General features: G+C 54.7%; 1 protein-coding gene and 2 long non-coding RNA genes across 5 annotated transcripts in view; 2 read left to right on the top strand and 1 right to left on the bottom strand.

Moving 5' to 3' along the window:
• Positions 1-9,557, top strand: part of CHST12 (carbohydrate sulfotransferase 12) — a 24,417-nt gene extending 14,860 nt beyond the window's left edge. For both annotated transcript variants that reach the window (XM_074314002.2, XM_074314003.2), the window contains exon 2: positions 1,722-9,557. In XM_074314002.2, coding sequence (XP_074170103.2) covers positions 1,804-3,066 — 1,263 coding nt within the window. In that variant the 5' untranslated portion in view covers positions 1,722-1,803 and the 3' untranslated portion in view covers positions 3,067-9,557. The remainder of the gene's footprint in view (positions 1-1,721) is intronic.
• LOC148758309 (uncharacterized) lies at positions 9,515-16,637 on the bottom strand. 2 transcript variants are annotated; one of them, XR_016021411.1, is made up of 2 exons: positions 15,700-16,637; positions 9,515-10,672 (listed from the first exon to the last, which is right to left on the bottom strand). It is a non-coding gene; the product is annotated as an uncharacterized LOC148758309 (long non-coding RNA). The 2 variants fall into 2 exon arrangements; XR_016021410.1 differs by lacking the exon at positions 15,700-16,637 and adding an exon at positions 10,771-12,027.
• Positions 12,378-16,637, top strand: part of LOC109461360 (uncharacterized) — a 28,497-nt gene continuing 24,237 nt past the window's right edge. The window contains exon 1 of the long non-coding RNA XR_016021412.1: positions 12,378-12,572. This is a non-coding gene — a long non-coding RNA (uncharacterized LOC109461360). The remainder of the gene's footprint in view (positions 12,573-16,637) is intronic.

Genomic DNA, 16,637 nt, shown 5'->3' with positions numbered 1-16,637 from the left:
ACAACACATGCGGAGTATTGCCAACCAGGGAAGCCCTCCCAGCCTCAGTGTCCAGAGTCTTTATCGGAGTTTCGTCACATAGATGTGTTGCCCCCCCCCCACGTGGCTAACCTCAGGCTCCAACCTCTCCAGACAGTGTGTGACCTAGAGCCCCCACCCCACCCTAAGTCCCATGGTTAGACCGTGCGCTGCAGTCAAGGCCCCAGGTCAACAGAGACTCCTCGTAGGCAGGACATTCCAAGGGCACAGAGAGTCCTCCCGGGAGCCAGTGGCAGGGCAGAGCTCCCTGGCCAAGGCCACGGCCACCCCTTCCCACCCTAGGCAGGACTCTTCTTGGAAGCGGGCTTTTTTTTTGCTGTGCTGTTGGCTGTGCAGGACGCATGGGAGACAAGAAGGAACCCTGCAAACTCACCATTGGCCTCACAGCAAGTCCCCAGGTTCCTAGACTCTCCTCCTTTCAGTCTTCCTGTGCTTGTGGATTGCATTTGTCTGTAGTTTTTTCAGTTGTGAGAGGGTGGATCTGGGAGCAATGGGGCCGCTCCATCTGGCTGGAGCCAGGCCTGGAACCAGGTAAGGCATTGTAGGTGGTGCCTGTCACCTAATCTCTCAGCCAGCATCCCCACCGGGGTTACCTACGACTTAATTAGCATTCTGCAGTCAAGCAGTGGTCACTCTGTCTTCTTCCCTGGTCTAGCCCTAGTACCTGGGACAGAACTGGTGCTCAGAACCCCTGTCGAGCATGACGGCCAAGGCTGCAGTCCTCTGGCTTTTCTGGCATTGATACTGACTGCTGGTCGACAACAGCCTTTCATGGAAGTTGTAAAGCAGCTACAGATCCATCATCGTCTGCCTGTACTTCTCCACGCGCAAGCTTTGCCCACCGGAGCCGGCTGGGCCCGCTGGTCGACCCTGCCTGTAGACTGGGCGTGCACACCCGCTGAGGTTCACAGCCATCACTCGGCACCTGTCCCTCCTTCGCTCTCCCTCCTTTTGTTTTTGAAGATCACGCCACCTTTCCCCAGTCGTGGATCTGCTGCCCTCTGGCTCATCCTCAGGGACGACTGACGGTGCTCCTAGAACTGGGAAGGCTCTCACGTGGGCCCACGTTCAGCAGCCTGGGGGGTGGACTGCACCCCGTCCCCACTGACCTGGGCTTCAGGCCCCTGCTAAGCCCGTGTGTGCTCCGCCCTTCCCAGATGGAGGGGCAGGGATAGTGCCCAGCGCATGTCAGCCACGTGCTTATTTGGATTAAGTCTTCAAGGCAAAAGAGTTTCATTTGGCAGGGGTGGGGGTCTTTAACATTTTTCTAACCTGTACGTAGTTTGTACGAAGCTTGAACCTTCTTGTTGCCCTGTTTTTGTTTCATCCTCCGTGCTCTCATCCTGGGCAGGCGGAGGTGGGGGGCTGTTGCCGCCCAGTGAGGGGTCTGTCAGGCCTCCCCCTCTTTTCGGTGCAGCGATGAAGGACCTCCAGTCACCTTGTCAGTCCCACGCGGCCTTTTGGGCCTTGTAAGCAGCGTTGGTCACTACAAGGAGAAGCTGCCGGTCCTGATGGGGCAGCCTAAGCAAATTCACCGTGTGGAGGCTGGCGGGGCAGGGAGACTACCGGCCACTGGAAGGAGGATGTGAGCGGCCATCGCGGTCCCATGAGAATCCGAGAGGCGAGAGACAGCCTTTCCGCGCTCTCATCTTTAACCTAGCTGTTGTTCATTGCCTTTCCAGGTTCCTGAGCCCAGTGTCCAGCCTCTACATGAAGCTGAAGTGACAGGATCCAGGCGGCAGGGCCCCGCCCACCGGGGACAGAATGACCCAGACGCGGCTCTTCGGCCTGTGGCTGGTCCTGGGCTCCGTGCTCATGATCCTCGCGATCATCGTCTATTGGGACAACGTGGGCACCGCCTACTTCTACCTGCACACGTCCTTCTCCAGGCCACACCCCCTGGAGCCCCTCCCCACCCCCGGGCGAGGGGCGGAGCGGGAGCTGGCCGCGGACGTCGGCGAGGCTTTGGAGCAGCTGCTGGGCGCCGGCCCCAAGCGGGCGGCTGCTGCGTCCGGGAAGCAGACGGAGGCGCCCCCGCCGCCGGCGTCCGGCAAGCCTGCGCTCGGCAACCTGGAGGAGAGCGTGCGGGGCTACGACTGGTCCACGCACGACGCCCAGCAGAGCCCGGACCCCGACGGGCGGCAGGCCGAACGCAGGAGCGCGCTGCGGGACTTGTGCGCCAACGCCAGCTTCGTGTTCCCCAGCAAGGGGCGCTCCTTCGACGACATCCCCAACTACGAGCTGAACCACCTCATCGTGGACGACCGCCACGGCGTCATCTACTGCTACGTGCCCAAGGTGGCCTGCACCAACTGGAAGCGCGTGATGATCGTCCTGAGCGAGAGCCTGCTGGACCGCGGCGCGCCCTACCGCGACCCGCTGGACATCCCCCGGGAGTACGTGCACAACTCCAGCACCCACCTGACCTTCAACAAGTTCTGGCGGCGCTACGGCAGGTTCTCGCGCCACCTCATGAAGGTCAAGCTCAAGAAGTACACCAAGTTCCTGTTCGTGCGCGACCCGTTCGTGCGCCTCATCTCGGCCTTCCGCAGCAAGTTCGAGCTGGAGAACGAGGAGTTCTACCGCAAGTTCGCCATCCCCATGCTCAGGATGTACTCCAACCACACCAGCCTGCCGGCCTCCGTGCGCGACGCCTTCAGCGCCGGCCTCAAGGTGTCGTTCAGCAACTTCATCCAGTACCTGCTGGACCCCCACACCGAGAAGCTGGCGCCCTTCAACGAGCACTGGCGGCAGGTGCACCGCCTGTGCCACCCCTGCCAGATCGACTACGACTTTGTGGGGAAGCTGGAGACGCTGGACCAGGACGCCGCCCAGCTGCTCAGGCTGCTGAAGGTGGACAAGCTGCTCCACTTCCCCCCGAGTTACCGGAACCGAACTGCCAGCAGCTGGGAGGAGGACTGGTTTGCCCAAATCCCCCTGGCCTGGAGGCGGCAGCTTTACAAGCTCTACGAAGCCGACTTTGTTCTCTTTGGCTACCCCAAGCCCGAAAACCTCCTTAGAGACTGAAGGCCTTAGGGGAACGTGGCGATCACCAAAAAAAACAATAAAACAGCGTGCTTGGATTGTTACTTTAAAACACTGCAGGGTCTGCTGCACCGCCGCCATCTCCCCGAGGATGCAGCCATGGGTTGCCACATACAGTTTTTATGGCCTCTTTTCCCTCCCAGTGTAACACGTGGCAGAAGTTGGCAGGGCAGCTGAAAACCCTGCAGCGGACCACACCCACACTCCGGTTTTTAAAACTACCGACGATTTTGCAATCTAGACATTGTTTACTCCACTGCCTGTATGCATTGAGTACTGTGTTAATATTGTTTTTTAAGATTAATATATTTCAGATATTTAATATGAGAAGGGGAAGAGGAAATGACAGAGTAAATGTCACATCTGCTCCTTCTGACTGTTCTGTGGTTATTCTGGTGGAGCGAGAAAGGCACAAAGTAGGGGGCTCTGTGTGATGTAGCGGCTGGTGGTTAGTCAACTCAGGGAGGGGACGTTTTGTGCTTGTCTTCAGCTGAAAGGAGGAACCCCAGTTGGAAATCAGACCTGACCTGCGTTTGTTAAAGCGTAACAGACAGGTGCTTCCAAAGCGAGTGCTCTTTTATTTGGGGATATAGCAGAAAAGGGAAAGTGGTTACATAGGGTTTATGTTTGAGCTCGAGCCAAAGGTAAGCCGTGCTTCGAGGTCACAGTTGCAGAGGTAGGATTCCAAGGCCAGCGGTTCCTTTTTGTGGGCGTAGGACTTGCAGTGGCGGGGATGGTGTGGGTAGGAGTCTGTGCCTCCAGCAAGGCAAAGCTCCACGTGGTTTCCATTGCAGGCCTGGCTGGTTGGGCTCAGCTCCTATGACGTCCGCCCTTGAGGACGTCCCTGACACCGGGATCGGTGGTCCTGACTTGGTAACGCCATCTGCTAGTCCAGGAAGGCTCTTTCTGAATACCTGGTTCAAACTCCTTTGTGGTTTTTGCTGTGAACGGGTAATTGGTGAGAAGTGTGCAGTCATTTTGTGGTATTTGGGCCTCCCGTGTAGCCATCTGTAGTATTGGGTCCTCGACGCCCAGTTCCTGAAGAGCTGGCAGTGGGCTTAGAAGCCTTCGCTCGTGTCTCCTCTCTCTTGCTGTCTTGTCTGAGCATGTGTCCTCTGGGTATGAGGTGAGCAGCTCATTTTGCACTCGGGGTCCTGCGGTGTTAGAAACCACCTGCCTCCTTTGAAGTCCCCCTTCTTTTTATAAAACTAGCATAACAGGTATTCAGACTTGCAGAGCCCAGTCTCAGAACACTTGTCTGAAGAGCCATCGTCACTTTGCATGTCTGCCAGGACGCCTGTTCACACAGTTGTCTGCGGCACCTTGTACGCTGGGCTGGAGGTCACCGAGACGGCAAGGTGGCTCTGCCTCGGGGGGACTCTGTGGCCTGAAGTGTGACATGAGATCCCAGGCCAGAGGGCTGAGCGCCTCCAAGGTCTGCATCAGAGGAGTGAGGTGAGGCAGGCTTCCTGAGGAAGATGGCACCTGAGCTCAGCCTGAGGATGGATACGGCGTTGCCGGTCAGACAGGTGCGTGACCCCAGCAAAAGTGCAGGGTGTATGTGAGCAGCACGCGGTACACGGCGTTTATTGTTGAGGATGTCCATGTGTCACTTTATCTCTGAAGCCCATGTGTTAGTGTCCTTTTCTCAGGGGGTTGGTGGGGGGCACCCAGTGGCAGAGACTAGGTAGAGGCAGGGTTTGGATCCGGGTCTATTGCAGGCCTGGTGCGTTTCCCTGCCTCCCCATGGGTGGGGAGGGGTCGCATGTGCTTAGAGGAGGGCTAATGGAGAGTGGAGCCTGGCAGCCTTGACCTCAGGCCCCAGAGTTAGGATTTCACTTTGGAGGCAACAGGGAGCCATGGAGGTTTTTGGATGGAGGAATTTGGGTACTTTGGGGCAGTGTAGTGTCAGAGTGTGGATGGCAGGGGCCTGGGGGCCAGTCAGCAGGTGACCCCAGTGCACTGCAGAGAAGGGTCCATACGCTGGGGGGGGTGAAGGACAGATAGGAGGTGCTGGTGACGGGGAACAGGGCCCGTTGCAGGGAACAGGCGCTGTCGTTTTCTTTGGTCTTTTTGGTATGAGGGGCAGGGCTGAGATGTGCGGAGACAGCACCTTCCTTACCTTACGTTCTCCTGGGGTCCAGGCCCGCTCAGGGACCACAAAGGGGCTTCTTCAGATGGTCCGTAGGACAAGCTCCCACCAGAGCCTACCGCTGTTTCTGCTGCTTGGGGGGAAAGACAGAGCAGGAAGAAACCAGAAAGGATAACGAAGACCTTTCTTCTGACACGGTAACTTTTCCCCCAGTATTTTTTGTGGTCAAATACACATAACAAAATTTACCTTTTTAATCAATTTTTAGGTGTCCAGTTCAGGGGCCTTAAGCACATTCACGTTGTGTGGCCGTCACCACAGTTGTCTCCAGAACTTTCCATCTTCCCAAACTGACACTGTCCCCATTAATCCCTAACTTCCCATCCTCCTCCCCCAGCCCCTCCCCCACGCTCCTAGTCTCTGTCTCTGTGAATGTGACCCCTAGGTCCTCATGTCAGTGGGATCACACAGTGTGTCCTTTGTGACGGGCTGGTTTCATCAGCAGTGTCCTCAGGGTCCGTCCACGCTGTAGCAGGGGTCAGTGTCCTTCCTTTTAAGGCCGAGTAACGTCCACTGTGTGGAGGGACCACATTTGTCTGTCATTCACCCGTCAGTGGACACCGGGCTGCTCCCGCCTCCTGGCGCCTGTGCACAGCGCTGCTGTGGACGTGGGGTGCAGGTATCTTTGAGACCCCGCTTCCGGTTCTTTTGGGCGCAGACCCAGGAGTGGAATCGCTGGGTGATATCTGACCTGGTAGCTTTATGAGCTGAGTCAGTGTGGGGAAACCTGCACACCTCATTGGCACCTTTGTCTTGAGTCATGTAAGATAAACACAGGGCCAGAGGTGAGCTTAGAGAAGGTCCTGGGAAAACAAGACTGCGTGGGGTTCGGTCTCCTCCACAGGGGCTGGCTACTCTGGGTCTTGGTCACCGGATGAAGCTGCATAGCTGCCATTGTTCAAAACAAGCCGTACGTTTAAGGTGAATAATGTAAGGATTTGAATCTCTCTCCAGCCACCCTTGGCGTGCTCGTGGCCGCCACCTCTGTTCCCAGTTTCTCACTGAAGTGTGTTTGTTTCCAGAATGTTCAGACGTGTCAAAGCTCACTGGGTTGTGGGCTCACTAGTGGCAGCGCCACGTCGCCTTCCGTTCTCCATCCCTGGTGAAGGGCCCCCTCACCCCTGTTCCGGGGTGTGTGCCCACGCACGCGTTCCTCTTCTTTGTCATTTCCCTGACCCACAGAATAGCATCTCGGAGAGAAATTTGTCTCTATATGGTTTGTGGTACAAAATGCTCTGTGTCATTGCTGAGCCCTAGCATCGCCACCAGGGCACTGCCTGTCACAGCCAAGGAGACGGAGTGGGGACACTCGTCCAGCAGCTGCGCTGCTTGGGGCCTGCCCTGGACGTGTGCCTCCGGCCTCAGTGCGGAGGGCTCTGCACCGCACTCGGGTGTGTGTGTGTGTGTGTGTGTGTGTGTGTGTTTATGTATGTATGTGTGTGTATGTGTGTGTATTTGTATGCATGTATGTATGTGTATGTGTGTATTTATATGTGCGTTTCCTTTTTTCCGGAGCTCATGAGAGCAACTTCTTCTGTTCCTGGGGAAGTCATGCCTCCTAGTCCCAGAGAAGAGTAATGTTTTTACTCCCTTCCTGCATTCTCTCTTCCCGTTAAGCCACTGTCCTCCCTCTTTCCTCCTCCCAGAGAGAGAGGATGCTGTGTTTCGCACTCGCTTCCCGCAGCCCTCTGCTGAGGGAGGCCCATGTTCACCGGGAACTGGCCGAGCCACCCTCTCCCTCCCCTGCCCCTCATCTGGACAGGCCGAGAGGGCTGGAGAGCCAGGCAGAGGGCACAGGCAGGCTGGCTGGGCACTCACGGACGGCTCCCTCGTGGGGCCTTTGTGGGGACCCAGCTGTGGACCAGCTGTGCCGGCCCTGATCCTTAAATGTGACATGGAATGGGGTCCCAGTGGCAGGACTTCAGGGGCCCCAGTGATGTCCCCAGCGCCTTTTCCTTAAATTTCTCTGGAAGGAAGGTTGATTTCGGGTGGACTTTCTCCTCAGCGTGTGCCCTCCCCACTTGGATGGGAGAGCCACTCACAGGGGCGGTGTGGCACCTTGGCAGACAGCTTGGGACAGCCTGTCCTCCTGGGCAAGCCCGCCCTGTGGAGTGGCAGGCTCCCAGATGTCACGCAGACCCGAGGAGGTCCACGCACCCAGTCTCATGATCCAGGGGTAATAATTGGTCGTTTATTTAGAAGCTACCCATCCTTTTCTCCCCACCCCACACTCCAAAACCCATAAATACGAAAAGGGAGGTCTTGGCTAGCATAGACATAATCAATCTAAAAATGTTTAAACGCATCTGCCAAAGGGGCAGTTTGGAAGGACCGCTTACGGCAGACGTCTGTTGCTTTGGCTGACATGCAGTCATTCCTCCTTCTGGTCCGTTTCTCTCCCTCACTCGCCCAGGAGACCTGAGCAAGTTCAGCCCCCCACCCACACCTGAGCCCTGGCCAGGCGGCCATGTGCCCGATACAGGCAGCGCTCACGACTCAGTCTGGACCCAGCACACTCAGTGTCCTCAGCCGGACATCTTTGGGAAGGGGCTTTGCCAGGCCAGTGCGCTGGCAGCCAGGGGTGCAGGGCACAGCTCTGCCACTCCTGAGAGGGCCCGATCAAGACAGGCCCTCACAGGGAGGGCACAGGGCTGAGGGGCCGTGTGGGTCTCTGGCTGCAGGCGTCGGGGCTGATTCCTGGCATCGAGCCCACAGGATCCTGTGTCACACACCATTCAATCACCACCCGGCCTCTGGTGAAGCAGGTTGAGATGTCCCAGTAATGAAGAGAAACCATATTAAGGGACAGAAGCTGAGCGGGCAGCTTCTTGCTCATGTAGGTGTGACAGTTTGTCAGCATTATGAACCTTTATAAACATTTCCTCTGCCAAGACCCACAACCAGGCAAAGGTCCCCTCCTGGGCACCAGTTGAAACCAGTGGAAGTTAACTAGGTACTGTGGGTGTTTTCCCCTGGGAGTTACTCTTCCTGTATCCCTGAGGGAAGCAAACGCAGAAAGACTCCTGGTTGGAAGTCGCGTCTGCCTTTCCCTGGCGCCTCCGCTCTGCCAGACGTCCTTCCTCGGGCTCGCCTGGAATGATTCAGCTCGGCTGTCCTGGGCACCATTTGCGTGGCATTTGCTGGTGGTGATGACACCGTCATGCTTGTGTGATGAGGATCTGTTGGGTGACTGTCAGTGATGAAGGGACAGCGTGGGCTACTCACTGCCTTCTGCACTTGACAGACTTGTAGCGTTCGGTCTCGAAATCCCAGTTGGGAGCTGGCAGGCAGGCTGGCAGGACTGAGCATGTGTAGTGTGTCTGGGGACGTGGATCCGAGAGGTACAGCTCAAGTCTGTGGGGTGTGTCGGACCTGATTTCAAAGAGGTGCCACCTGGGCACCCACAAACGTCCTTGCACTTGGGCACTGGCCACACTTCAGCAGGTTCAGACTTGAGTTGAGACAGGCCTAAGCTTTAAGGAGAAGGGGCAGGGGGACGGTGCCAGCCCGGCTGGCTCACAGAGGTGCCGGAGCCAAGAGGCCTGCTAGCGTTCTGTGAGCACCTTCTTTGTACTGTTTGTTCCCTCCTGTCTTTGTATGGTGCTGGTCGTCACACGAATAGAGTGGATTTTGTGCACCACGGCTCAGGGAGCTCTGATAGAACAAGCCATTTGATGACGGCCTGCATACAGCTGGGTTCTGCGTCTCAGTCTGATTTGTCTTGGGCTGGGGAGCCAGCAGCATTTCTCGTGGTTTCATTTCTGCAGCCATGTGAAATGACCACCCACGAGTGGTAATACATCAGTAAGTACATCTGAACACACTGTGAAATCCTTGTGTGAAGAAAGGTTAGGCACTGCCCCTTCCCGGAGCCCTTTGAAAATAGCGGGTTGGTTAGCAGAGGCACGCAGCCCTTTCTGGTTCTTGGGACAGTGTCCCGTCTACAGCCTTTCTAGAGCTCCAGCGTGCAAGGGCCGTGCTCGGCAAGTGCCCTGACCAGGGGTCGCAGACGCCAGCCCGCCGTGCTCAAGAATTCCCACAGGCCCTGGACCTTATTCAGCGTGTGATGTCTGGGCCAGCATCCAGACCTTCCCAGAGGCAGAGCGTGCAGCACGCTCACCCCTGCAGACCCAGCTCGAGTCCCAGCTCTGCAGGGCCTAGAAAGCCGGTCCAGGGAGCAGGAGAGGGGGCTGGGCAGTGATTGTCAGCCTCAGGGCTTCTGCCCTGGACTAGAGTTCATCTTTCAAGCAAATTTGGAGTAAGAAACCTTTAAAATGCTTTTTTACCCAGTAAAACAATAAAGCTATTTATTTTATCATTAGATGCCTGGACTTCTTGTTTAGGAGAAAGTGTTTCAAACACAAAAAAAGTTATCTTGGGCCGGCCTGGTGGCTCAAGTGGTTAGAGCTCCGTGCTCCTGACTCCGAAGGCTGCCGGTTCGATTCCCACATGGGCCAGTGGGCTCTCAACCACAAGATTGCCAGTTCAATTCCTCGAGTCCCGCAAGGGATGGTGGGCTCTGCCCCCTGCAACTAAGGTTGAACAGGGCACCTTGAGCCGAGCTGCCGCTGAGCTCCCGGATGGCTCAGTTGGTTGGAATGCGTCCTCTCAACCACAAGGTTGCCAGTTCAACTCCCGCAAGGGATGGTGGGCTGTGCCCCCTGCAACTAGCAACGGCAACTGGACCTGGAGCTGAGCTGCGCCCTCCACAACTAAGACTGAAAGAACAACTTGAAGCTGAACAGAACCCTCCACAACTAAGATTGAAAGGACAACAACTTGACTTGGAGAAAAGTCCTGAAAGTGCACACTGTTCCCCAATAAAGTCCTGTTCCCCTTCCCCAATAAAAAATCTAAAAAAAAAAAGAAAGAAAGAAAAAGTTATCTTGTGAACAGATTTTCTTGGATGAATTGGGGGGTTGGAATGGTGATGGTTCAATTTATGTTAATTTCAATTCTTTTTAAAATTGTGGTAAAATATATACAATGTAAAATTTACCATCTTAACTATTTTTAGCTGTACAGTTCAGTGACATTAATTACCATCACCACCATCTGTCTCCAGATCACTTTCCATCTTCCCAAACTGACACTCTGTCCCCTCTGAACAGTAATTCCCCTCTGCTCCCCCAGCCCCAGGCCCCCGTCCCTGACCTCTGCAGGGGCCTCGTGTAAGTGGAATCACACAGGACTCGTCCTTTTGTGACTGGCTGATTTCACTTATGTCTTCAAGGTCCATCCATGTTGTGGCAGGTGTGAGAACGTCCTTCCTTTTTGAGGCTGAATCGTATTCCCTGTGTGTAGTCATCCGTCGGTGGACCCTGGGCTGCTACCAGCTTTCGGCTGCTGTGAATAGCACTGCTGTGAAATCCTCGCATGGAAAGCAGTTAGGCACTGTCCCTCCCCAGACAGGGAAGGGACTCATCCCGACTGCGCCTGTCAGAGGGACAAAGACAGGAAAGATGAGCGATCTAAAAATGACAGCCCAGACTGGGGAGAGAGCAAGCAGAGTGCTTGTCTCTGCATCGTCCCACCTGGCCCACCGCATCCCGGGTCACCCACTGGTGTCTGTTCCTTGTGCCGTTCATCCCGCCTGAGGCTGAAGGAATCAGGGGCCTGGTCAAGCCAGATTCCACCCAGTCCCTGGAACATGGGTGGAGGCATCGGGAGAGGCTGCTGGGCGGGGAGCTGGCTGGAGAGAGGAAACGAAGCAAAAGATCAAAATTGCCCCCTAATCTGGACCCCGTGCCTGTTTACAGTCTGCAGTGTGTCCTTCGGAACAAGAAAGTACTTCCATGAGCCCAGCTCTTCCTAGGAACATTCTAGCAGAAACTCTGGCTTTGACGGAACCACTTTTATTTCAAAGCAGTTGACAGAAATTGGAAGCTTAAAAACAACCCGATGAAACCGTTTTGCCATTTTCAGTTGGTTTTCTTCCAGGGTATCTTGCTTCCAGTAGGTTTCCAGAATATTTTGGTTTCGAAACTTTGGGACACAGATTCGCAAAGTGGATTTTAAAGTGTCGGGTTTCAAAGTAGGTTGGCTTTGAAAGTGGTCTGGGCTTCTAAAAGGTTTCCTTGAAAAATGTTTTGGTTCTCAAATGTTCCAGAAATGTTTCCCAGAGCACAGAGCTCCCACAGTGCTTTGGGAAGGGGTTGGGGCAGGAGCTGGGCTCCGTAGACTGCAGCCAGGTGGGCGTGGTGGGCGGACCAACGTGAGCAGGGCCACCTCCGCCCTGGGAGGGTCTGCAGGGCTCAGCCAGGGTGGCAGGGGCTGGACACTCGTCTCCTGTGGCTCAGGCAAATGTGTTTGTGTCTTCAGAAATCTCCTCCGGTCTGTCTTTTCTCCTGCAGCCATCCCCCAAGAGTCATTCTGCTAATGGGTCCTTGCCTATTTGTGGGGTTCTGCTTCCATCCTGACCTGTATGCATGATTCCTGGGTCCCTGTTCTAGGGTGTCATACTCCAAGGAGAAAGCTGACTTCAGATTAGACTTTTCAAGGAAGGAGGACTCCTTTGGGAAAAGGCATGTTGATAGAAACTTGGAGGGTTTGTGGAAGGTTCTTGTTCTTGTAAAGTCATGGCCAAGCCAGAATCTTCAATCATATGGATTATTGGTCCCATTTTCCCGACAGGCAAATGGAGGTGGGAGGGGCTGGGATGACCTGCTTAGGGCCCACCATTACTAAGAACCCCAGGGCTCGACCCTAAAGCCTCGCTTCCCCAAACCTGTTAGCACTACTCAGGAGCGCTGCCCACCTTCCAGGCGTCTGACCTGGACCCTCCTTGCATGTCTGTCTGCACAGGCCATGTGTCCATCCGAGCAGGCTTCTGGGGCTTTAGGGTCAGGCTCAGCCTTTGGAAAAAGCCAACCTAGGATTAGACAATAGCTGCAGAGAAGATGATGGCATGGCCTCAGGGGCCCTTGGCCCACACTGGTGATGATGGAAAAGTGGGGAGTTGGTGGAAAGGGCACATAGCTGACAGCCAGCCACATGTCCTGGGGGCGGAGCGATGCGATGTGGGTGAGGGAGTGTTGGCAGAGAGGACCTGAGCAGAGGGGAGGAGAGAAGAAAAACCCAGCATTAGGAAAACAGCCAGCTGAGGGGGTGGCGGGGCCTTAACCCATCACACCCGGGGAGCAGCCCCACCCTGGGCAGCAGTGCTTGTCTGGGGAGCCAAGAGAATCTTGCCTGAAATGTGTCAATTTCAGGGCCCCTTCCCATCCAGCTTCTGGCGGAGTGGCCCTCTCCCTTCGTGCCTGCTAGCTTCCTGGGCATGCCATCCAGATGAGCTGGAAGGACCCAGACGTCATCTAGGGTAGCAGCAAAGCCGCAGGTAGGCCACTGCGTCTTCCCACGGAATTGGATGTGATGTCTGTGGGCAGGGCTGCCCTCTGCGGGTCACTTCCTTCCAACTGGCATTGGACCCGCCTGCCCGGCCCCTGAAGGCATATGAGTTGGTTGCCTGAACAGTCTGGGACCCCCATCTTGCCAAGGTCACAGAGAGGGCTCTTGTCTGCCCAGGCCCTCATGGCACAGTGACCCCACGGTGCCTTGGTGGCCGCTGTGGCTCTTGTGAGCATGGGGTGCCCTTGAAGTGAGAGTCCATGAGGACTGCAGAGGGTTAGAGGCAGAGGAAGGATGGCGTACGGCCTCCGGACACAGACCCTGCCCCTCTGCCCCAGTGTGTTGCTCCCGCCATACCAGGCTCTCATGGACCTGCTCCGCCTATGTCCGAGGCTGCCCGCAGCCCACCGTCTTCACTGGCGGGGAGCAGGCCCAGGCTGCCTCGCCTCCCTCTGCCAGGCAAGGATGGCGTGTCCTGGGGCAGAGCCAGCCGCCTGGCATCCAGGGCTGGGGGAGGTGGGTATCCTCTGAGGCCCCCTGTCCCCCGCAGCTCAGCTGTCAGTGGCTGGGGACAAGGTCTGAGTGGGGGCTCGGCTTCTCCTGGCCCCTCTGAGGAATGAAAGCAGAATAGGCTGTCCTTTCTGCTGCCGTGTTACTCAGAGCCTGGGGCCACGGGCAGGGCTTGAGCCGGCCCAGCCGCCGCGGTGAAAGCAGTGGGACTGGAGGCCATGTAGCCGTGAGGTGTGCCCCGCGGTCCCTGCTCCCTGGGTGCACAGAGGCTCGCTGGCCCACAGGTGAGAAGGAGGCAGACCCTCCTCAACTAGAGACTCGGATCCAAGTTTTGTTAAAAATGTTTTTCCATGCATAGCGCAGCTAGATTACGGAATAGGCTGCTCCATTGCTATGAACTTTTCAGATAAAACACGAGGTTCCAAGAAAGGCCTCCTTCCAGGTCACTGTCCAGTGACTCCCGGGCTGCTCACCAGCCCCCTGGTCACCGGGGGTGCTGCTGCCTGAACCTCCCCAACAGCACTGCGAGCCACATGGTAATTTTCACTTTTCTGGGAACTGCCTTAAAAAGTGAAAAGCAAGAGGTGGAATTCATTTTAATATGTCTGACCCAATAGATCCAAAATATTGTCATTTCAATCTGTGAATCATATAAAAATTATTTGTAAGCTATTGAACATTCTGTGTTTTGGGGTTTTGGTACTAAGCCTTGGAAACCCGGTGCACACTTTACACTCAGCACATCCCAGTTGGGACACAGCTATGTGACCAATGGCCCCCAGGGGACCCCTAGTGGGTTGCACAGCTCGTCCAATTTTACAGGTGAGGAAGCGGATATTCAGAGAGCCTGTGCCCAAGGTCACTCGTCTCTGGAGGTCCCTGCCCAGGGCCTGCTCCAGGGTCTTGGCTCTGTCCGGGGAGGGGCCATCCCAGGGGACCTGTCCTGACCCCTTTGATTCCTGGCCAGATACCAGCCTGCCCTGCGGCCCTGGGAGTGGCCCCCAGCACTTCTCCTGCCCCAAGGGTGTGGGCAGGGCTGATGCCCCTCTCCCACTGACCAGTGGGGGCCCTTGGAGACTGTTCCCTCTGGGGAGGGGCACAGCTCTGAATCGGGCCAGCAGCCCAGGCAGCTGGAGTCCAGGAGGGGTGGTGCAGGGCTGGGCTCAGCAGGTACCAGCACTGCCCACCAGGGGGCAGCCTTGGCTCAGGCTCGGGCTTCTGGGGACTTGGCTAGGGGTCTCTGGTGTACTCCTCTATAAGTCTGTCGGTGGCCGCGGCTTGCTCGAGGTCAAAGTATGTGGGCAATTCCATGGCTGGAGTGATGGACCCAGGGCCCTAGGACCACCCGGGACAGTCTCAAAGCCCTCTGAGTGGCAGAGTCTCTGTTGGGGGCTGGGGGGGAGTTCCCAGAACAGAAGTCAGATTCTGGACAGGCCTCCGGTGGGCACGACAAGCTCAGAGCCACGCACAGCTGAGCCAGGACGGACTGCAAGAGTCTTTGGCCCCACAGAGGGCTGGGGACCAGTCTCCCAGACCTCTGAGGCCCTCAAGTCCCATCTTCACAGCAGATGTCCCCAAGCCCCCCACACCCAGAGCAGGAAGCTGGCAGGAGCTGGCCTCCCCCAGGCCACCCATCCATGGGGGCAGGGCTGAGCCCACTGACCAGGCCCCATCACTCACTTGCCGTGTCTTCACCAAGCCCTGGGTCCCAAAGAGTTCCTCTTATATTACCTTCTAAAAGTTTTATCTTTTACATTTGAATCCATGATCCATTTTGAGTTGGTTTTTTTAGTAAGGTATGATGTTTAGATTGAGGTTTACTCTTTGCCTGTGGACGTTCAGGTTTTCTAGCATCAGTTTTCGAAAAGGCTGTCTTTCCTCCATTGAGTTGCTTTTTCCGAGTTCTCTCTTCTGTCCCGTCATTCTTTGTGTCTTTCCTTCTGCTGATACCACACAGGACTGGTAACCGCTGCTCTCTAACAAGGCTTGAAATTGGGCAGAGTAATTCCCCTCAGTTTATTCTTCTTCAAAATTGTTTTAACTATTCGAGTTCCTTTGCCTTTGCTCATGAATTTTAGCATAATCTTGTCCATATCTACAAAAAGATTGCTGGGATTTTTATAGGAGTTACATTGAAGCTGTATAACAGTTTGGAAGAACTGGCATTTTTACTGCGTTGAACCTTCTAATCCATGAACGTGGTATGTCTCTCTATTTATTTAGACGTTACTTGATTTATTTCTTCAACATTTCATAGTTTTCAGCATGAAAGTCTTGTAAACTTTTGTTAGATTTACATCTATGTATTTCTCCTTTTTCAGTGATTGAACATAGTATTGTATTTTAAACACAAAATAATACAACAAACACAGATACAATACAATAATACCACAAAATTCTCCATTTGTTTCTTTAAAAATGATTTTGTTGAAGTAAAGTTAACATAACACATAATTTACCAATTGTAGGTGATTTCTGGTAAATTTACAGGATTGTGCAGCCATCAGTACAATCCAGTTTTAGAACGCATCCGTCCTGCTGAAAGTTTCCCCAGTACCCTTTTCGGCCGGCCCCTGCGTCCGCCCTGCTCCCAGGCAGCTGCTGACCTGCTTTCTGTGTCTGTCGGCCTTTTCTGCACTCACACGAATGTGGTCCTGTGGTACGGAGTCCTCTGTGTCTGGCCTCACTTCGCATCGTTTGTGAGCTCCTCCATGTTGTCGCAGGTGTCAGTGCTTTGTCCCTGTCATTGTATTGTCCATGCCCCAGCTGGTGGACATTTAGATTGTTTCGAGTTCGGGCCTGTTACGGAACTGCAGCCACGAATATTCACGTGCGTCTGTGTCTGGACATATGCTTTAATTTCTCTTGCGTATATTCCTGAGAGTGGAAATGCTGAGACATATGGTCAGTTTATGTTTAACTTTTTAAAGAAACTGCCAGACTGTTTTCCAGACTGGCGGCACCATTTACATTGTCACCAGCTGTGCCCGAGGGTTCGTTTCCCCACAGCCTCACCAACACTGGTCATTTTGCTGACGGCGGTCCTCGTAGCTGTGCCGTGGTGTCTCACAGTGGCTTTAACTCACGGTTCCCTAATGACTAATGTTGCTGAGCATCTTCTCATGTGCTTCTCACCAATCCCTCCGACCTCTTTGGTAAACTGTACTCAGGTCTTTCACCTATTTTAAACTGCGTTCTCTTTTTGTTGAACTGTTTGTTGTAGAGTGTGGACACGAGTCCTTTGTGAGGTCTGTGCTCTGAAAATATTTCTTCCCAGTCTATGGCTTGTCTTTTCCTTTTCTTAATGGTGTCTTTGGAAGAGAAGTTTGTGTGTTCTGGTGAATTCCAATTTATCTATTTTTCTTTTATGGAGTGTGCTTTTGGTGTCATATTTCACCCAAGATCACAGAGATGCTGTCCTGTGTTTCCTACAGAAGTGTCACGGTTATAGTTCTTACGTGGAGGTCTCTGGTGCATTTTTTTAAAAAAAGAGGAATGAGCAAGTAAGCAAACAAGTTACAAATACGGAAAGAGGGGAAGCTGG

Source organism: Rhinolophus sinicus, chromosome 5 (genome assembly GCF_057876585.1).
Source record: "Rhinolophus sinicus isolate RSI-liver-muscle chromosome 5, RSI-T2T, whole genome shotgun sequence".
Lineage (NCBI taxonomy): Eukaryota > Metazoa > Chordata > Mammalia > Chiroptera > Rhinolophidae > Rhinolophus > Rhinolophus sinicus.
The sequence above is the reverse complement of the archived record's forward strand: the minus strand, read 5'-3'. Positions and strand labels throughout refer to the sequence as shown.